The 22480-nt window shown below is 45.7% G+C and overlaps 2 protein-coding genes across 2 annotated transcripts; both read left to right on the top strand.

The window, feature by feature from the left end:
- The first annotated feature begins 3198 nt into the window (after positions 1 to 3198).
- LOC146399673 (olfactory receptor 56B2-like) lies at positions 3199 to 4158 on the top strand. Its single transcript, XM_084978199.1, has one exon. It carries the CDS (start codon positions 3199 to 3201, stop codon positions 4156 to 4158), a length of 960 nt encoding a protein of 319 aa, XP_084834325.1.
- An 8676-nt stretch (positions 4159 to 12834) lies between these two features.
- LOC146399672 (olfactory receptor 56B2-like) lies at positions 12835 to 13794 on the top strand. The gene has a single exon (XM_084978198.1). The coding sequence runs from the start codon at positions 12835 to 12837 to the stop codon at positions 13792 to 13794; it is 960 nt and encodes a 319-aa protein (XP_084834324.1).
- The last annotated feature ends 8686 nt before the right edge of the window (positions 13795 to 22480 follow it).

Here is a 22480-nt window from a genome sequence, read left to right as displayed (position 1 = left end):
GTGTAAAGAGCGCTGTGCTAAAAATCTTCTCTCTCTGTGGTCATGTGTAGATACATATGTATTAGGAATGTGCTTCAGTGAATTGTGTAACTACATATTATGCACATTTATTAAATCATGATATTGCTGAATAATCACCCCTTGAAGTACTTACCTGTGAAGGTCTTTTATAATGAGAACATTTATGTTTCAATATGGCACTGCCCCCATTTTTGTCCAAAATCATATGTAGGAAGTTTATACCAAGAAATGTATCAGCAGTTACCTCCACATTACGTAATTTCAAAGGTGCAATTTATCTCCTTCCAAAATCATGTGTATTTTTCCAACGAATGAACACTATAGGTCCTGCTTTCAATATCTTGCTACAGGTTACAAGACTAGAATCAGCATGGGTTTTATTGGTTCTTTGCTCTCATCACATCATCATTACTCCATATACACTTAGGCATCTCTTCTAAATACCCCCAGCTTAATATTTGTACAAGTACATCCGAACTGCTGGCAAACTCCCACAAAGCCACCACGTTCGTCCCCATCCTCACTTGAACGAAAATGTTGGCGAGTCAAATGACGTGTGGACGTGTGTGAGTGAAACTAAAACCTTCTGAAACACCGTCAGTGCTTTCCAGGTGTGTCCCACACAGCCTTTGCTCCCACCAGGAAAGAGACAAACCACCTTAAGAAACATTAACGTCCTTCATACTCATTCAAAGGCAATTGGGTTCACTCTCACTGCCTCGTGTGTATCACTCTCACGCAAGCACAGAGATATCGAAACACACAGATAAATTGCGTCTCTCCTTCGTCCAGTAGGTGAGAGGCTGCAAATGGGACTTTCCACTCTTCCTCCTCCACTAGGGGGCCGCTAAATTCCCAGACCAGCACCAGCATCTCTGGTGTTTTGTGATACTCGCCTGGGGACAGAGAACACATGTTAAAGCTATTTCGTTCACCAGGACAAACATCAGGAGACGTAGTAGCCCAAGACTGCAAATGTACATATCCTGCAGAGTCGTACTTTCTTCATCAGGATCCGGCACAGCTGGAGCAGGTGGCCTTCAGCTCACAGGTCTGCCATCCAGAGACAAAGGTACTAAAGGAAACACAATAGGGGAGTGGAGATGAGCCTTTTCTCATTCTGTGGACAGAGAATACATGGGGATTGTTCCTGGAAGTACATGAATTGACTATTTGCATGACTTAAGATTGGATTCCATCTCCCTATCTGGAGGCAGAAGGATTAAGGAAGAGTGGGTTTTCATGGAAAAAAGTTCAATTCCCCAGGTGTCCAGTTGCAATGAACACACTTTGGTTTTCCAGGCTTATTATAAATACCTACTTATTTTCCTAAGCAAGTAGGAGACTTTGGTTAGGTTGTACTGAGTGTTAAGTGTAAGTCACCCCCACGACGAGAAGAGTGAAGCGATAGCCACGACGAGTTCATGGTTGAAGGTTAAAAGAGTCGCCAGGTGTGCATCAGCATTGCCCCCCTCTGCATACCAGAATTTTGAACCACAGAATGTTCAAGTGTTGTGGCTTTGTGTGGTGTACTTACTATTTAGGGCTTGCAGAGAAAAGAAAGTAAACAGCATGTTTCTGGTAGAAAGAGATCATAAAACTATGCCTTCGGTTTTCAAGTTCAAGTGTTGATGTTTACATCAGGTGTACCTATGTACAATATGAGAGCTATAACGGGCCTTCCGTCATAACACCAATCTCAGACTCAGTGTGTTTTGATTTCATGTCTTCTGTACTGATGACGAGGTGACTGTCTGGACTGTTCCAAGAAGCAAACGTATGTCCACGTAGGGGAAACTGACTCAAAGCCAGAATCAACTGGACTCAGAATACTGAGATCTATCAACTACTCTTGTTCTCTGTTGGCGCAGTTTGTCTTTAGACTGTTCATGCGCATTTTTTAGACATTTTATAGTTTCCTCACTGGAGAACATAAGTTATGCTGACTACGCTAACATAACCCAGAGTTTCATGAAAATTAACTCATATTTATGAGTATCGTCAAATTCCCAAGGTCTTTGATCAAAAGAGGTTTTCTGATGTTCTATCAACTAATATGTTACTAAACTATTTTCGGACAGAAAAGCTACTGCTCTGAGTCTATGCATTGGTAGCAATGTCAAACTTAAGAAGCAGGCTCTGGCATCAGAGGGCTTTCCTCTTGTCCACCCCCAGTGTCTTACCCGGTGGAAGATAACGACCAAGGTTCTGACTTTCCTTGATACTCTGTATCTTAATTTTGAGAAGGTGCATGTAACGTTGTCGCCACAAATGCAGGCTCTGTACACCGGCACCAATTAAGTCTCAGAGACCGAGTTCTTTGAGGAAGAGAAAGGACAGGCTTGTTGCTTTGCGAGGCAGAGGAGGACACAGCAGGCTAGTACCTCAGAACCATGTCCTCTCTTGCAAAGAGAAAGCAAAGAGGGACAGAGGCTGAGCTCAGAAGACAGGGTTACTGACCGCGGTGTCTGTCGTAGTTTTCATCCACAGCTCATTTCAGAGTCGTCAACTCTGGGGCCAGTCGGTCCGGGGAGGGCTTCTGGTTGTCTGTGGGAGTATCGCTTCCTGACCTTCTGTCTGGAATGAAGCTCACTTGTAGGGAAGGGGTGTCAGGGAGGGGTTCAATGACAAAAGGCAGCGCTGGGAGGGACACAGCTCTAAGTAGAAAGTAACCATTAGGAAAAGAAAGCAGTTGAGCCAGGAAGAGGTCATTGGGGGAACCCAGACATCAGGTGCCATCGAACTCTAACTAGAAGGTACATCTGAGTAGGAAGGTAGGGGGCCAAGGCAGGACATGACAAAATGAAGGCTGCATTAACCCGTTGTTAGCTCTACCTGTATTTCCTAATAGTTAACTCCTGAGTCAGCCTTTTAAGACTTGGGGGCCAGGCAGGACGGAGAGGCTAAAGGAAAGAACTTGTGGTTAAAAACTCAAAGAGCTATGGTCTGGAGCATGGTTTCAACATGACCTGCTTATGGAGTTTTTGTGATAATTAGCGTAGCTAATGTACAAACTGCGTTATCCCAGGTTCTGTTTCATTAGAAGAGTCCAGGAAATGGTCATGGTAAGATGAGAACTGCAAGGATGAGCACTCCTCTCCTTCAAGACCAGGAAACAGGCAACGTCAGGGAGAGTATTCAGAGTCCTCACCCTGAATGTTTTTCCTCTTGGTGAAGATGTTCCAGGAGCTCAGCGGTGCCAACAGCTCGAAGGGCCAGGTCTCTGAGTTCGTTCTGATGGGTTTCCCAGGCATTCACACCTGGCAGCACTGGCTCTCTCTGCCCCTGGCGTGGCTCTACCTCTTAGCTCTCAGTGCCAACATCCTTATCCTGATCATCATCAATCACGAGGCAACCCTGCACCAGCCCATGTACCACTTCCTGGGCATCCTGGCGGTGGTAGACATGGGCCTGGCCACCACCATCATGCCCAAGATTTTGGCCATCTTGTGGTTTGATGCCAAGGCCATCAGTCTCCCTGAGTGCTTTCTGCAGATGTATGTCATCCATTGCTTTGTAGGCATGGAGTCGGGCGTCTTTGTCTGCATGGCTATGGATAGATATGTAGCCATTTGTCGACCACTACACTATACATCCATAGTAACAGGATCTTTTGTGGTCAAGGCAACGGTGTTCAAGGCACTGAGAAGCTGCTTACTTACCATCCCAGTGCCTGTGTTGGCTGCCCAGAGACAATACTGCTCCAGAAACGAAATTGAGCACTGTCTGTGCTCGAATCGTGGGGTCACCAGCCTCGCCTGTGATGACAGGACCATCAACGGCATGTACCAGCTCCTTCTGGCTTGGACACTCATGGGAAGTGACTTGGGTTTGATTATGTTGTCATATGCTTTGATACTTCACTCTGTGCTGAAGCTGAACTCAGCCGAAGCTGCATCCAAGGCCCTAAGCACCTGCACGTCCCACCTCATCCTAATCCTGTTCTTCTACACAGTCATCATTGTCCTCTCCGTCACCCACAGAGCAGCAGTGACGGTTCCCCTCATCCCAGTCCTACTCAATGTGCTCCACAATGTCATTCCTCCTGCCCTCAACCCCGTGGTCTATGCACTCAAGAACAAGGAGCTCAGACACGGCTTGTATAAGGTTCTTAAGCTGAAAGTCAAGGACAACTAACACATAGAAGATACTCACGTTTTGATGTCTCCAGATACCTGCCCAATAGGACATCTAATGAGTGCCTAATGGAGAAGAACAGAGCCGTGGTCACTCTGAAGCTTTTTGCTTCTTATAATGAATCTGTGGCACCGCCTCAAGGTTAAAATAAAGCAACGGTGATGGTCCTATTTGAAATCCTTGGGTTTCAAGCAAGGGTTTACACAAAAGGAGGAAGGTGTTGATGTTTGTTGAGATGTGTATTTAACCCAAGGGAAACGGACGTGAACTATGACACCTGCGTCTCCTCATTGCTCTCTTTTCACCTCCCTTACCCTTTCTGTGTCTGGTCCGCATTCTTGTTTGTGCTTTGCAATGGCCTTCTCCATTCTTCACCTGACCAGGACTAAAACGCTCATTGTGAAAAACGTTCCCATTCCAGACTTCAAAATATTATAGAATCAGTTAGAATTTTTCCCCCTTTACAAAGGCCTAGCCAAGCATGTTCCATGGTTGCTTTGTGAATGCCTTGAGGACTTGAGACGCTGGGCGTGAGGACTCGGAAATGCTCCGAGGAGGGAGAATAACAGCGACGCCTTAGTCTTTCACCCTGTCTTTCAGTCTAACCCTGGAAGACCCCTTGCTGGTCCCGCTCAAGGAGGACACAGCTTGGAGGCATTAGCCTGCGGTGGCCTCTCTTGCCCGGGAAAGCAACAAAGCTCTTCTTTCTGTTTCACCCACAACTCTGTCTCTGAGACCTAACTGGGGCTGGGGTAGAGAGGCCACTTTTAGGCTCCAGAATTTGGGGGCTTGTCCTGGATCTTGCTTGTGGTCAGGAGGCCCCCACAGGGGTCCCCCGGCTTGATCAGATGCTCCGAGTTCGTCCTCCTCGCAGCCAGCCTCTTTCAGGAAGGCAGAGGGTTGGAGGCCTCCTTCAGAGGCCGGAGGGCCTGGGACACTTGGGGAAAGGCCATGCCCTAGTCATGCCCATTCTGCCATGCGGGAAGTAGGAACTCCAGCGTGGGGATGGCAGGCGGAGGAGAGAGCACCCTAGCAGCTGCCAAGGCCCCCTTGGCCTCAGGGATGCGCCTCTCTTCCTCCCACCCACATGAGCCCTACATCCCCCTCTGGGGAATTATTTGAGGGCAGGTGGAAAACAGTGTCTGAAAACCTTGCAGCAGCTCTGTCGGCATCTGGGTAAGTCCGCCAGTGTGCACTCTGGGGACCCTGGGACATGGCTCTGTCTGGGCAACTCTTGGTCCCATGTGGGCATTTGTTTGTTTGTTTGCTTCTGACAATCCACCTGATCTGTAAGGTACCATTTGGGCTGCGGTCCCGGGCTTAGAGGGACTTGGAAGCCAATCTGAGCCTTGTGCTGTCCGACTCTGCTTTTCGGACTTGAGGCTTCCATCTGCTGGTGAGGATTCTGGGTTTCTTCCCATGTGCGTGTAGACTGGACTTCAAGGAAATGTGGGAATCTCTTCCTCTTCAATTCCGTCGGATAGCCCCTTGTGAAAAACCGTGGCAAACTGTAGTGATACATGTATGAATAAGGAGAAATTCAACTTAAACTCTGTGGCTACGATATCCTTTAGACTCCAGAGAAGATCGGTTGAGGTAAAACGCGTCTGAAAGTTCAAAACTTGCTCTCTTTGTATATGCATTAGAGAAATCTTGCCTGATAACTTCTTTTCCAGACTTCTGACCCTGAGAGAGCAAATAGATGCTTGGGGGAATGCATGCAGCTCACCCTTGTCATGCCCTCAGTATCCCAACACAGCCAACTTTGCCTAAGACTTTGAGTTAATTAGTAGACGTTCCAAGCAGAAGGGAAAAGAGAGAGAGAAAGGAGAGGGAAGAGGCTTTTCCATTCAAGGAGGCAAATTCAGCTTATTCCAAGGGCTATTTTTGGTCTTGCCTTCGCCAGGTGAATTGCCACGTCAAGTGCAACCACGAGTCCCTATGTTTCCATGGGCATGTTCCTTACTGTTAAAAAGAGGAAGTTGCATTTGAAAAAATAGTGGAGGAAACTGTTAGATGTCACCGTTTTGACTTTCTCCTGCAAGAATCAGATTTTGTTCTGTGTGGGTATATTTGCATTTGTCTTGTAGGCACATGCGTGTGCCAGCTATGGGGAACTCCGTTTTGTCTCCTAAAGACAGCCCCTTGAGCTGCAGTCTTCAGAATGAAACCACTTGCAATTACAAACCAGTGAAATGTATGAAAGATGGCTTTCCTTTGTAAGACAGCCTGGGCATGATACATCCTAGATCAAATTTTAAAATAAGCTCCAAGCTCTCTCTCTGCTGAAATATATGTATGTCTCTGAATGTACCTTTGTGATACAATGAGCTCTATCTCCTTGGCTTAAAGACAAGTAAACACAAAGAAGCAGTTCTAAATAAAAGAGAAACGAAGCTAAATGAACTTAAGGTTTCCATGATCTGGGAAGTACTTAGCGTAAATGTCTGGTATTAACGTGAGTCCAAGTTTGTTGCTGAAGCACATTTTTCTTAATACAGACATGTTTTTAGAGTCATCAGTGTTAAGTATAATACTTCTGCTGTACCTAAGTTTACTGAGAGTCAGGAAGTTCATACCACATCTGTCACCGCATTTGTCTGCCAGGACATTGATTTGGTGTAATGACGTTGTAGAGTAATGAAATGGAGATCAATGAGAGGAAACTCTTCAATGAACACGTTAAAATAAAATAATTGTGTTTGAGAAATATCGACCTTAATCCGTTTTTCCAGATTTGTGGTAACTTGAAATGCTACACTTCTACTCAATGAGCAGGTGATGAAGACTCAGCAAAGGTCTGGGTCACGTAGGAGATGAAAGGCTGGACACTGACTGCTGCACAGATTCCAGCTTGTCTACCTTTGTTTTCTAGCAAAAGGGAAGCTAAAGACGTCTGTTTATTGAATATGCATCTGTACCTCATAAAGGAGACATTTGGTTTGGGAAAATGCCCGTTGTGAGAGATTATGGACTATGTTCTGAAGTTTGCTAATCGGAGGATGCCAATATCACATCAAGTTTGCAGTTGCTTTCTTCTTGGCTTTCACTAAAGCTTACATTTTTTAAAGGTAAAAATTGTAATATGTGCTTAAAACGACCAAACTAGTCAAGGAAGCATTTCAGTGTGTAAAACCAATAAAATATATGCTTGTCCGTAATAGGAGACACAAAGATTGAAATTTGGTTGTGTGTTGACCTCTCGGTCACGAGAAGCAAGTTTTCTTGGAACATGCTGTCTCTGGGAGCAAACTGTGTGAATTTCTTCATCGTTGGGTGATTCCTACTTGCTTTCAAATCCTTCATGACTTTGATCATGTGAGTGTATCATTCCACAATGTGACCAAATTTCATACATGTTTTGATATTTTTAACAAACTTCCCAAGTGTCAAGTTCTAATTAAATTTTTTCTCCAGCGAATTCTGAGGTAACTCAGAGGGCCACCGAAGCATTTCAGAACAATTTGAAAAAGTCACCTGGATGTTTTGGACAGCTTTTATTACAGGCAGAGCATTATCAAGTAAAAGGTAACAACCGCAGGAGAGTTCAAGATTATACCACATGCAGATAAAGTCCACTCCACTTGCACAAAAGAAGGAAAACCAATCGACCCCTCCTTGTCAGACCGGTGCCATCCTGACGTCCTTGTGACATGGTCCCAGTCTCCTCCCAAACCAGAAAACTTAGAGTGGGTCACCGACAGCTATAAAGAAGCAGTAAGGGCCAGGAAAAATCCAAGAAGGCCCCTTGGCTTTTCCTGGCTCCCGGCAAACCTCGTCTTTATCGGACGGGTTAAAACGTTCCTTGGCTGTTGGGCTGATGCCCTCCCAGGAAAAAGGGAAGTGGTTACAAACTGGACTCCGAACAGAACTCACTTAGGGGAGAGTCAATACACTGCTCAATATGAACTCAATTCCCATGACCCTTGGTCTGGCCTATTACTGGTTTTAATCTATGTTTTTCAGCTGCAGAGAGTCTATTCCCCTCAAGGCGTCTATGACTTATAGCAAGTTGAGAATTCACACGTGTGGGTGGAAATAGAAGACTTTTCTTTTCTCTCTGCCTAGTCGCTCCAGAAACCGGAAACCACTGGGTTCCCAGCAGCTTCATCAGGGACTTGAAAGACTGTCTCCTGACTTGTATGGGAATCTCCAGATACGTGGGCCACCTCTACAAGGAAAACATCTGCCCAGGCAAAATCTAATGTCAACCACTAGGTGTGGCTTCTTGACCTTGAGAGCCTTTGGGGGATGTCGTCTGAGAATCATTTTGAAGAATTACTGCGGAGTTGGTGTGACAAAGCCTATAGGGTCAACGGGCCAAACCTATTTTGAAAATGAATTAGTCTTTGTTTAACTCTGTTTAATGGATATGAGGATAATTTTTTAAAAAACGAAATTGTTTCAATGGCATTAAATTCTAGGTCTATTCATTGGAGTCTGGGTTTGTGAAAGTGACTGTGTCAGTCACACTTTGCCCTGATGTTCAGAAGGAAAAAGAGTTACCTGGGGGAGATTTGATCCATGAGGATAACCACTCATGGTGTGTTTCTGCCTGTCTTAGGTCTATTGCTAAAAGCACCTGGCCACTGTGTGTGTGTGACCATTGGGTGTCTACCTGCCCTTCCTCGCTAAAGGCCTCCATATCCCAGCCCCTTCCTCGCTTCCTTAGAGCGGTTTCCTCAGGGTAGCTGGAGATGCTGCCTCCTGGACTTAGGGCTTCCTTTTGCCCCAAATAAAAGTGAACTCTCAACTCTCAGGTTGCGCATATTCTTTCAGTCAGCAACTTAGGAATGAGGCCTTGATGCAGCTCTCTTTTCCCTTCTGTAGACACCTAGAAACAGCCTTTCTAATGGCTCCTTTAGTCAGCTTGGTCACTTTACACCAATGAGGCCATCTCGCTCTCAGGGCCCCATGTGCCATAGGCCCAAGACACCAGAGGCTGCGGGTTCCAATACTTGAACTCTCCCCAATAGGTGACCCGTGGAATCAAAACCCAACTTCGTTGTTGGCAGGGGCTGGAGGGGCAGGTCAATACGTGGTGACTGAGTAACAGTTGTGGAGGGTTTCTTTTTAAGCAATGGAAGTGTCCTGCTGTTACATCATGCGAATGGTTGCACAATGTTTTCAATGAAATAACAGGCACTCAGTGACACATTTTTTTGGTCTTTTTAGGGCTGTACCTGTGGCCTATGGAGGTGCCCAGGCTAGGGGTCAAATCGGAGCTGTAGCCGCAAGCTTCTGCCACAGCCACAGCACCACAGGATCCAAAGTGCATCTGTGACCTACACCCGAGCTCACAGCAGTGCCAGGTCCCTAACTCACTGAGCAAGGCCAGGGATCAAACCCACATCCTCATGGCTACTCACCTGGTTTGCGAACCACTGAGCCACGAGGGGAACGCCTCAATTATACCTTTTTAGTGATTTAAATAATTATTCTATGGCAAGAGACTTTTGCTTTAATAACAACTGATACAGTGTAAAGAGCGCTGTGCTAAAAATCTTCTCTCTCTCTGGTCACGTGCACACACACACGTATTAGGAATGTGCTGCAATGGATTGTGTAACTACATATTATGCACGTTTATTAAATCATGATATTGCTGAATAATCACCCCTTGAATCACTTACCTGTGAAGGTCTTTTATAATGACAGCATTTATGTTTCAAGATGGCACTGCCCCCATTTTTGTCCAAAATCATATGTAGGAAGTTTATACCAAGAAATGTATCAGCAGTTACCTCCACATTACGTAATTTCAAAGGTGCAATTTATCTCCTTCCAAAATCATGTGTATTTTTCCAACGAATGAACACTATAGGTCCTGCTTTCAATATCTTGCTACAGGTTACAAGACTAGAATCAGCATGGGTTTTATTGGTTCTTTGCTCTCATCACATCATCATTACTCCATATACACTTAGGCATCTCTTCTAAATACCCCCAGCTTAATATTTGTACAAGTACATCCGAACTGCTGGCAAACTCCCACAAAGCCACCACGTTCGTCCCCATGCTCACGTGAACGAAAATGTTGGCGAGTCAAATGACGTGTGGACGTGTGTGAGTGAAACTAAAACCTTCTGAAACACCGTCAGTGCTTTCCAGGTGTGTCCCACACAGCCTTTGCTCCCACCAGGAAAGAGACAAACCACCTTAAGAAACATTAACGTCCTTCATACTCATTCAAAGGCAATTGGGTTCACTCTCACTGCCTCGTGTGTATCACTCTCACGCAAGCACAGAGATATCGAAACACACAGATAAATTGCGTCTCTCCTTCGTCCAGTAGGTGAGAGGCTGCAAATGGGACTTTCCACTCTTCCTCCTCCACTAGGGGGCCGCTAAATTCCCAGACCAGCACCAGCATCTCTGGTGTTTTGTGATACTCGCCTGGGGACAGAGAACACATGTTAAAGCTATTTCGTTCACCAGGACAAACATCAGGAGACGTAGTAGCCCAAGACTGCAAATGTACATATCCTGCAGAGTCGTACTTTCTTCATCAGGATCCGGCACAGCTGGAGCAGGTGGCCTTCAGCTCACAGGTCTGCCATCCAGAGACAAAGGTACTAAAGGAAACACAATAGGGGAGTGGAGATGAGCCTTTTCTCATTCTGTGGACAGAGAATACATGGGGATTGTTCCTGGAAGTACATGAATTGACTATTTGCATGACTTAAGATTGGATTCCCTCTCCCTATCTGGAGGCAGAAGGATTAAGGAAGAGTGGGTTTTCATGGAAAAAAGTTCAATTCCCCAGGTGTCCAGTTGCAATGAACACACTTTGGTTTTCCAGGCTTATTATAAATACCTACTTATTTTCCTAAGCAAGTAGGAGACTTTGGTTAGGTTGTACTGAGTGTTAAGTATAAGTCACCCCCACGACGAGAAGAGTGAAGCGATAGCCACGACGAGTTCATGGTTGAAGGTTAAAAGAGTCGCCAGGTGTGCATCAGCATTGCCCCCCTCTGCATACCAGAATTTTGAACCACAGAATGTTCAAGTGTTGTGGCTTTGTGTGGTGTACTTACTATTTAGGGCTTGCAGAGAAAAGAAAGTAAACAGCATGTTTCTGGTAGAAAGAGATCATAAAACTATGCCTTCGGTTTTCAAGTTCAAGTGTTGATGTTTACATCAGGTGTACCTATGTACAATATGAGAGCTATAACGGGCCTTCCGTCATAACAGCGATCTCAGACTCAGTGTGTTTTGATTTCATGTCTTCTGTACTGATGACGAGGTGACTGTCTGGACTGTTCCAAGAAGCAAACGTATGTCCACGTAGGGGAAACTGACTCAAAGCCAGAATCAACTGGACTCAGAATACTGAGATCTAACAACTACTCTTGTTCTCTGTTGGCGCAGTTTGTCTTTAGACTGTTCATGCCCATTTTTTAGACATTTTATAGTTTCCTCACTGGAGAACATAAGTTATGCTGACTACGCTAACATAACCCAGAGTTTCATGAAAATTAACTCATATTTATGAGTATCGTCAAATTCCCAAGGTCTTTGATCAAAAGAGGTTTTCTGATGTTCTATCAACTAATATGTTACTAAACTATTTTCGGACAGAAAAGCTACTGCTCTGAGTCTATGCATTGGTAGCAATGTCAAACTTAAGAAGCAGGCTCTGGCATCAGAGGGCTTTCCTCTTGTCCAGCCCCAATGTGGTACCCGGTGGAAGATAACGACCAAGGTCCTGACTTTCCTTGATACTCTGTATCTTAATTTTGACAAGGTGCATGTAACGTTGTCGCCACAAATGCAGGCTCTGTACACCGGCACCAATTAAGTCTCAGAGACCGAGTTCTTTGAGGAAGAAAAAGGACAGGCTTGTTGCTTTGCGAGGCAGAGGAGGACACAGCAGGCTAGTACCTCAGAGCCATGTCCTCTCTTGCAAAGAGAAAGCAGAGAGGGACAGAGGCTGAGCTCAGAAGACAGGGTTACTGACCGCGGTGTCTGTCGTAGTTTTCATCCACAGCTCATTTCAGAGTCGTCAACTCTGGGGCCAGTCGGTCCGGGGAGGGCTTCTGGTTGTCTGTGGGAGTATCGTTTCCTGACCTTCTCTCTGGAATGAAGCTCACTTGTAGGGAAGGGGTGTCAGGGAGGGGTTCAATGACAAAAGGCAGCGCTGGGAGGGACACAGCTCTAAGTAGAAAGTAACCATTAGGAAAAGAAAGCAGTTGAGCCAGGAAGAGGTCATTGGGGGACCCCAGACATCAGGTGCCATCTAACTCTAACTAGAAGGTACATCTGAGTAGGAAGGTAGGGGGCCAAGGCAGGACATGACAACATGAAGGCTGCATTAACCCGTTGTTAGCTCTACCTGCATTTCCTAATAGTTAACTCCTGAGTCAGCCTTTTAAGACTTGGGGGCCAGGCAGGACGGAGAGGCTAAAGGAAAGAACTTTTGCTTTAAAACTCAAAGAGCTATGGTCTGGAGCATGGTTTCAACATGACCTGCTTATGGAGTTTTTGTGATAATTAGCGTAGCTAATGTACAAACTGCGTTATCCCAGGTTCTGTTTCATTAGAAGAGTCCAGGAAATGGTCATGGTAAGATGAGAACTGCAAGGATGAGCACTCCTCTCCTTCAAGACCAGGAAACAGGCAACGTCAGGGAGAGTATTCAGAGTCCTCACCCTGAATGTTTTCCTCTTGGTGAAGATGTTCCAGGAGCTCAGCGGTGCCAACAGCTCGAAGGGCCAGGTCTCTGAGTTCGTTCTGATGGGTTTCCCAGGCATTCACACCTGGCAGCACTGGCTCTCTCTGCCCCTGGCGTGGCTCTACCTCTTAGCTCTCAGTGCCAACATCCTTATCCTGATCATCATCAATCACGAGGCAACCCTGCACCAGCCCATGTACCACTTCCTGGGCATCCTGGCGGTGGTAGACATGGGCCTGGCCACCACCATCATGCCCAAGATTTTGGCCATCTTGTGGTTTGATGCCAAGGCCATCAGTCTCCCTGAGTGCTTTCTGCAGATGTATGTCATCCATTGCTTTGTAGCAATGGAGTCGGGCGTCTTTGTCTGCATGGCTATGGATAGATATGTAGCCATTTGTCGACCACTACACTATACATCCATAGTTACAGGATCTTTTGTGGCCAAAGCAATGGTGTTCATGGCACTGAGAAACTGCTTACTTACCATCCCAGTGCCTGTGTTGGCTGCCCAGAGACAATACTGCTCCAGAAACGAAATTGAGCACTGTCTGTGCTCGAATCATGGAGTCACCCGCCTCGCCTGTGATGACAGGACCATCAACAGCATGTACCAGCTCCTTCTGGCTTGGACACTCATGGGAAGTGACTTGGGTTTGATTATGTTGTCATATGCTTTGATACTTCACTCTGTGCTGAAGCTGAACTCAGCCGAAGCTGCATCCAAGGCCCTAAGCACCTGCACGTCCCACCTCATCCTAATCCTGTTCTTCTACACAGTCATCATTGTCCTCTCCGTCACCCACAGAGCAGCAGTGACGGTTCCCCTCATCCCAGTCCTACTCAATGTGCTCCACAATGTCATTCCTCCTGCCCTCAACCCCGTGGTCTATGCACTCAAGAACAAGGAGCTCAGACACGGCTTGTATAAGGTTCTTAAGCTGAAAGTCAAGGACAACTAACACATAGAAGATACTCACGTTTTGATGTCTCCAGATACCTGCCCAATAGGACATCTAATGAGTGCCTAATGGAGAAGAACAGAAAAGTGGTCACTCTGAAGCTTTTTGCTTCCTATAATGAATCTGTGGCACCGCCTCAAGGTTAAAATAAAGCAACGGTGATGGTCCTATTTGAAATCCTTGGGTTTCAAGCAAGGGTTTACACAAAAGGAGGAAGGTGTTGATGTTTGTTGAGATGTGTATTGATCCCAAGGGAAACGGACGTGAACTATGACACCTGCGTCTCCTCATTGCTCTCTTTTCACCTCCCTTACCCTTTCTGTGTCTGGTCCGCCTTCTTGTTTGTGCTTTGCAATGGCCTTCTCCATTCTTCACCTGACCAGGACTAAAACGCTCATTGTGAAAAACGTTCCCATTCCAGACTTCAAAATATTATAGAATCAGTTAGAATTTTTCCCCCTTTACAAAGGCCTAGCCAAGCATGTTCCATGGTTGCTTTGTGAATGCCTTGAGGACTTGAGACGCTGGGCGTGAGGACTCGGAAATGCTCCGAGGAGGGAGAATAACAGCGACGCCTTAGTCTTTCACCCTGTCTTTCAGTCTAACCCTGGAAGACCCCTTGCTGGTCCCGCTCAAGGAGGACACAGCTTGGAGGCATTAGCCTGCGGTGGCCTCTCTTGCCCGGGAAAGCAGTAAAGCTCTTCTTTCTGTTTCACCCACAACTCTGTCTCTGAGACCTAACTGGGGCTGGGGTACAGAGGCCACTTTTAGGCTCCAGAATTTGGGGGCTTGGCCTGGGTCTTGCTTGTGGTCAGGAGGCCCCCACAGGGGTCCCCCGGCTTGATCAGATGCTCCGAGTTCGTCCTCCTCGCAGCCAGCCTCTTTCAGGAAGGCAGAGGGTTGGAGGCCTCCTTCAGAGGCCGGAGGGCCTGGGACACTTGGGGAAAGGCCATGCCCTAGTCATGCCCATTCTGCCATGCGGGAAGTAGGAACTCCAGCGTGGGGATGGCAGGCGGAGGAGAGAGCACCCTAGCAGCTGCCAAGGCCCCCTTGGCCTCAGGGATGCACCTCTCTTCCTCCCACCCACATGAGCCCTACATCCCCCTCTGGGTGATTATTTGAGGGCAGGAGGAAAACAGTGTCTGAAACCTTGCAGCAGCTCTGTCGGCATCTGGGTAAGTCCGCCAGTGTGCACTCTGGGGCCCCTGGGACATGGCTCTGTCTGGGCAACTCTTGGTCCCATGTGGGCATTTGTTTGTTTGTTTGCTTCTGACATTCCACCTGATCTGTAAGGTACCATTTGGGCTGCGGTCCCGGGCTTAGAGGGACTTGGAAGCCAATCTGAGCCTTGTGCTGTCCGACTCTGCTTTTCGGGCTTGAGGCTTCCATCTGCTGGTGAGGATTCTGGGTTTCTTCCCATGTGCGTGTAGACTGGACTTCAAGGAAATGTGGGAATCACTTCCTCTTCCATTCCGTCGGATAGCCCCTTGTGAAAAACCGTGGCAAACTGGTCAACCTGTAGTGATACATGTATGAATAAGGAGAAATTCAACTTAAACTCTGTGGCTACCATATCCTTTAGACTCCAGAGAAAACTGGTTGAGGTAAAACGCGTCTGAAATTTCAAAACTTGCTCTCTTTGTATATGCATTAGAGAAATCTTGCCTGATAACTTCTTTTCCAGACTTCTGACCCTGAGAGAGCAAATAGATGCTTGGGGGAATGCATGCAGCTCACCCTTGTCATGCCCTCAGTATCCCAACACAGCCAACTTTGCCTAAGACTTTGAGTTAATTAGTAGACGTTCCAAGCAGAAGGGAAAAGAGAGAGAGAAAGGAGAGGGAAGAGGCTTTTCCATTCAAGGAGGCAAATTCAGCTTATTCCAAGGGCTATTTTTGGTCTTGCCTTCTCCAGGTGAATTGCCACGTCAAGTGCAATCACGAGTCCCTATGTTTCCATGGGCATGTTCCTTACTGTTAAAAAGAGGAAGTTGCATTTGAAAAAATAGTGGAGGAAACTGTTAGATGTCACCGTTTTGACTTTCTCCTGCAGGAATCAGATTTTGTTCTGTGTGGGTATATTTGCATTTGTCTTGTAGGCACATGCGTGTGCCAGCTATGGGGAACTCCGTTTTGTCTCCTAAAGACAGCCCCTTGAGCTGCAGTCTTCAGAATGAAACCACTTGCAATTACAAACCAGTGAAATGTATGAAAGATGGCTTTCCTTTGTAAGACAGCCTGGGCATGATACATCCTAGATCAAATTTTAAAATAAGCTCCAAGCTCTCTCTCTGCTGACATATATGTATGTCTCTGAATGTACCTTTGTGATACAATGAGCTCTATCTCCTTGGCTTAAAGACAAGTAAACACAAAGAAGCAGTTCTAAATAAAAGAGAAACGAAGCTAAATGAACTTAAGGTTTCCATGATCTGGGAAATACTGAGCGTAAATGTCTGGTATTAACGTGAGTCCAAGTTTGTTGCTGAAGCACATTTTTCTTAATACAGACATGTTTTTAGAGTCATCAGGGTTAAGTATAATACTTTTGCTGTACCTAAGTTTACTGAGAGTCAGGAAGTTCATACCACATCTGTCACCGCATTTGTCTGCCAGGACATTGATTTGGTGTAATGACGTTGTAGAGTAATGAAATGGAGATCAATGAGAGGAAACTCTTCAGTGAACACGTTAAAATAAAATAATTGTGTTTGAGAAATATCGACCTTAATCCGTTTTTCCAGATTTGTGGTAACTTGAAATGCTACACTTCTACTCAATGAGCAGGTGATGAAGACTCAGCAAAGGTCTGGGTCACGTAGGAGATGAAATGCTGGACACTGACTGCTGCACAGATTCCAGCTTGTCTACCTTTGTTTTCTAGCAAGAGGGAAGCTAAAGACGTCTGTTTATTGAATATGCATCTGTACCTCATAAAGGAGACATTTGGTTTGGGAAAATGCCCGTTGTGAGAGATTATGGACTATGTTCTGAAGTTTGCTAATCGGAGGATGCCAATATCACATCAAGTTTGCAGTTGCTTTCTTCTTGGCTTTCACTAAAGCTTACATTTTTTAAAGGTAAAAATTGTAATATGTGCTTAAAACGACTAAACTAGTCAAGGAAGCATTTCAGTGTGTAAAACCAATAAAATATATGCTTGTCCGTAATAGGAGACACAAAGATTGAAATTTGGTTGTGTGTTGACCTCTCGGTCACGAGAAGCAAGTTTTCTTGGAACATGCTGTCTCTGGGAGCAAACTGTGTGAATTTCTTCATCGTTGGGTGATTCCTACTTGCTTTCAAATCCTTCATGACTTTGATTATGTGAGTGTATCATTCCACAATGTGACCAAATTTCATACATGTTTTGATATTTTTAACAAACTTCCCAAGTGTCAAGTTCTAATTAAATTTCTTCTCCAGCGAATTCTGAGGTAACTCAGAGGGCCACCGAAGCATTTCAGAACAATTTGAAAAAGTCACCTGGATGTTTTGGACAGCTTTTATTACAGGCAGAGCATTATCAAGTAAAAGGTAACAACCGCAGGGGAGTTCAAGATTATACCACATGCAGATAAAGTCCACTCCACTTGCACAAAAGAAGGAAAACCAGTCGACCCCTCCTTGTCAGACCGGTGCCGTCCTGACGTCCTTGTGACATGGTCCCAGTCTCCTCCCAAACCAGAAAACTTAGAGTGGGTCACCGACAGCTATAAAGAAGCAGTAAGGGCCAGGAAAAATCCAAGAAGGCCCCTTGGCTTTTCCTGGCTCCCGGCAAACCTCGTCTTTATCGGACGGGTTAAAACGTTCCTTGGCTGTTGGGCTGATGCCCTCCCAGGAAAAAGGGAAGTGGTTACAAACTGGACTCCGAAGAGAACTCACTTAGGAGAGAGTCCATACACTGCTCAATATGAACTCAATTCCCATGACCCTTGGTCTGGCCTATTACTGGTTTTAATCTATGTTTTTCAGCTGCAGAGAGTCTATTCCCCTCAAGGCGTCTATGACTTATAGCAAGTTGAGAATTCACACGTGTGGGTGGAAATAGAAGACTTTTCTTTTCTCTCTGCCTAGTCGCTCCAGAAACCGGAAACCACTGGGTTCCGAGCAGCTTCATCAGGGACTTGAAAGACTGTCTCCTGACTTGTACGGGAATCTCCAGATACGTGGGCCACCTCTACAAGGAAAACGTCTGCCCAGGCAAAATCTAATGTCAACCACTAGGTGTGGCTTCTTGACCTTGAGAGTCTTTGGGGGAGAATAGTCTGAGAATCGTTTTGAAGAATTACTGCGGAGTTGGTGTGACAAAGCCTATAGGGTCAACGGGCCAAACCTATTTTGAAAATGAATTAGTCTTTGTTTAACTCTGTTTAATGGATATGAGGATAATTTTTTTAAAAACGAAATTGTTTCAATGGCATTAAATTCTAGGTCTATTCATTGGAGTCTGGGTTTGTGAAAGTGACTGTGTCAGCCACACTTTGCCCTGATGTTCAGAAGGAAAAAGAGTTACCTGGGGGAGATTTGATCCATGAGGATAACCACTCACGGCGTGTTTCTGCCTGTCTTAGGTCCATTGCTAAAAGCACCTGGCCACTGTGTGTGTGTGACCATTGGGTGTCTACCTGCCCTTCCTCGCTAAAGGCCTCCATATCCCAGCCCCTCCCTCGCTTCCTTAGAGCGGTTTCCTCAGGGTAGCTGGAGATGCTGCCTCCTGGACTTAGGGCTTCCTTCTGCCCCAAATAAAAGTGAACTCTCAACTCTCAGGTTGCGCATATTCTTTCAGTCAGCAACTTAGGAATGAGGCCTTGATGCAGCTCTCTTTTCCCTTCTGTAGACACCTAGAAACAGCCTTTCTAATGGCTCCTTTAGTCAGCTTGATCACTTTACACCAATGAGGCCATCTCGCTCTCAGGACCCCATGTGCCATAGGCCCAAGACACCAGAGGCTGCGGGTTCAAATACTTGAACTCTCCCGAATAGGTGATCCGTGGAATCAAAACCCAACTTCGTTGTTGGCAGGGGCTGGAGGGGCAGGTCAATACGTGGTGACTGAGTAACAGTTGTGGAGGGTTTCTTTTTAAGCAATGGAAGTGTCCTGCTGTTACATCGTGCGAATGGTTGCACAACGTTTTGAATGAAATAACAGGCACTCAGTTACACATTTTTTGGTCTTTTTTAGGGCTGTACCTGTGGCCTATGGAGGTGCCCAGGCTAGGGGTCAAATCAGAGCTGTAGCCACAAGCTTATGCCACAGCCACAGCACCACAGGATCCAAAGTGCATCTGTGACCTACACCCGAGCTCACAGCAGTGCCAGGTCCCTAACTCACTGAGCAAGGCCAGGGATCAAACCCACATCCTCATGGCTACTCACCTGGTTTGCGAACCACTGAGCCACGAGGGGAACGCCTCAATTATACCTTTTTAGTGATTTAAATAATTATTCTATGGCAAGAGAATTTTGCTTTAATAACAACTGATACAGTGTAAAGAGCGGTGTGCTAAAAATCTTCTTTCTCTCTGGTCACGTGTACACACACACGTATTAGGAACGTGCTGCAATGGATTGTGTAACTACATATTATGCACGTTTATTAAATCATGATATTGCTGAATAATCAGCCCTTGAATCACTTACCTGTGAAGGTCTTTTATAATGACAGCATTTATGTTTCAATATGGCACTGCCCCCATTTTTGTCCAAAATCATATGTAGGAAGTTTATACCAAGAAATGTATCAGCAGTTACCTCCACATTACGTAATTTCAAAGGTGCAATTTATCTACTTCCAAAATCATGTGTATTTTTCCAGCGAATGAACACTATAGGTCCTGCTTTCAATATCTTGCTACAGGTTACAAGACTAGAATCAGCATGGGTTTTATTGGTTCTTTGCTCTCATCACATCATCATTACTCCATATACACTTAGGCATCTCTTCTAAATACCCCCAGCTTAATATTTGTACAAGTACATCCGAACTGCTGGCAAACTCCCACAAAGCCACCACGTTCGTCCCCATGCTCACGTGAACGAAAATGTTGGCGAGTCAAATGACGTGTGGACGTGTGTGAGTGAAACTAAAACCTTCTGAAACACCGTCAGTGCTTTCCAGGTGTGTCCCACACAGCCTTTGTTCCCACCAGGAAAGAGACAAACCACCTTAAGAAACATTAACGTCCTTCATACTCATTCAAAGGCAATTGGGTTCACTCTCACTGCCTCGTGTGTATCACTCTCACGCAAGCACAGAGATATCGAAACACACAGATAAATTGCGTCTCTCCTTCGACCAGTAGGTGAGAGGCTGCAAATGGGACTTTCCACTCTTCCTCCTCCACTAGGGGGCCGCTTAATTCCCAGACCAGCACCAGCATCTCTGGTGTTTTGTGATACTCGCCTGGGGACAGAGAACACATGTTAAAGCTATTTCGTTCACCAGGACAAACATCAGGAGACGTAGTAGCCCAAGACTGCAAATGTACATATCCTGCAGAGTCGTACTTTCTTCATCAGGATCCGGCACAGCTGGAGCAGGTGGCCTTCAGCTCACAGGTCTGCCATCCAGAGACAAAGGTACTAAAGGAAACACAATAGGGGAGTGGAGATGAGCCTTTTCTCATTCTGTAGACAGAGAATACATGGGGATTGTATTTGGAAGTACATGAATTGACTATTTGCATGACTTAAGATTGGATTCCCTCTCCCTATCTGGAGGCAGAAGGATTAAGGAAGAGTGGGTTTTCATGGAAAAATGTTCAATTCCCCAGGTGTCCAATTGCAATGAACACACTTTGGTTTTCCAGGCTTATTATAAATACCTACTTATTTTCCTAAGCAAGTAGGAAACTTTGGTTAGGTTGTACTGAGTGTTAAGTATAAGTCACCCCCACGACGAGAAGAGTGAAGCGATAGCCACGACGAGTTCATGGTTGAAGGTTAAAAGAGTCGCCAGGTGTGCATCAGCATTGCCCCCCTCTGCATACCAGAATTTTGAACCACAGAATGTTCAAGTGTTGTGGCTTTGTGTGGTGTACTTACTATTTAGGGCTTGCAGAGAAAAGAAAGTAAACAGCATGTTTCTGGTAGAAACAGATCATAAAACTATGCCTTCGGTTTTCAAGTTCAAGTGTTGATGTTTACATCAGGTGTACCTATGTACAATATGAGAGCTATAGCGGGCCTTCCGTCATAACAGCGATCTCAGACTCAGTGTGTTTTGATTTCATGTCTTCTGTACTGATGACGAGGTGACTGTCTGGACTGTTCCAAGAAGCAAACGTATGTCCACGTAGGGGAAACTGACTCAAAGCCAGAATCAACTGGACTCAGAATACTGAGATCTATCAACTACTCTTGTTCTCTGTTGGCGCAGTTTGTCTTTAGACTGTTCATGGGCATTTTTTAGACACTTTATAGTTTCCTCACTGGAGAACATAAGTTATGCTGACTACGCTAACATAACCCAGAGTTTCATGAAAATTAACTCATATTTATGAGTATCGACAAATTCCCAAGGTCTTTGATGAAAAGAGGTTTTCTGATGTTCTATCAACTAATATGTTACTAAACTATTTTCGGACAGAAAAGCTACTGCTCTGAGTCTATGCATTGGTAGCAATGTCAAACTTAAGAAGCAGGCTCTGGCATCAGAGGGCTTTCCTCTTGTCCAGCCCCAATGTGGTACCCGGTGGAAGATAACGACCAAGGTTCTGACGTTCCTTGATACTCTGTATCTTAATTTTGACAACGTGCATGTAACGTTGTCGCCACAAATGCAGGCTCTGTACACCGGCACCAATTAAGTCTCAGAGACCGAGTTCTTTGAGGAAGAGAAAGGACAGGCTTGTTGCTTTGCGAGGCAGAGGAGGACACAGCAGGCTCGTACCTCAGAGCCATGTCCTCTCTTGCAAAGAGAAAGCAAAGAGGGACAGAGGGTGAGCTCAGAAGACAGGGTTACTGACCGTGGTGTCTGTCGTAGTTTTCATCCACAGCTCATTTCAGAGTCGTCAACTCTGGGGCCAGTCGGTCCGGGGAGGGCTTCTGGTTGTCTGTGGGAGTATCGCTTCCTGACCTTCTCTCTGGAATGAAGCTCACTTGTAGGGAAGGGGTGTCAGGGAGGGGTTCAATGACAAAAGGCAGCGCTGGGAGGGACACAGCTCTAAGTAGAAAGTAACCATTAGGAAAAGAAAGCAGTTGAGCCAGGAAGAGGTCATTGGGGGAACCCAGACATCAGGTGCCATCTAACTCTAACTAGAAGGTACATCTGAGTAGGAAGGTAGGGGGCCAAGGCAGGACATGACAAAATGAAGGCTGCATTAACCCGTTGTTAGCTCTACCTGTATTTCCTAATAGTTAACTCCTGAGTCAGCCTTTTAAGACTTGGGGGCCAGGCAGGACGGAGGGGCTAAAGGAAAGAACTTGTGGTTAAAAACTCAAAGAGCTATGGTCTGGAGCATGGTTTCAACATGACCTGCTTATGGAGTTTTTGTGATAATTAGCGCAGCTAACGCGCAAACTGCGTTATCCCAGGTTCTGTTTCATTAGAAGAGTCCAGGAAATGGTCATGGTAAGATGAGAACTGCAAGGATGAGCACTCCTCTCCTTCAAGACCAGGAAACAGGCAACGTCAGGGAGAGTATTCAGAGTCCTCACCCTGAATGTTTTTCCTCTTGGTGAAG

The sequence above is a fragment of the Sus scrofa genome, chromosome 9 (genome assembly GCF_054392235.1).
Source record: "Sus scrofa isolate SSC_HxYL_T2T_F1_AM1 chromosome 9, Sscrofa_HxYL_maternal_Yorkshire_Landrace_v2.0, whole genome shotgun sequence".
Taxonomy (NCBI): Eukaryota; Metazoa; Chordata; class Mammalia; order Artiodactyla; family Suidae; genus Sus; species Sus scrofa.
Note: the sequence above shows the minus strand (reverse complement) of the source record. Positions and strands in the feature narration are given on the sequence as shown.

What these genes read in the sequence shown, in the direction of transcription:
- LOC146399673 (XM_084978199.1), top strand. Translation starts at nt 3,199, where the DNA reads ATGTTCCAGGAGCTCAGCGGTGCCAACAGCTCGAAGGGCCAGGTCTCT.
- LOC146399672 (XM_084978198.1), top strand. Translation starts at nt 12,835, where the DNA reads ATGTTCCAGGAGCTCAGCGGTGCCAACAGCTCGAAGGGCCAGGTCTCT.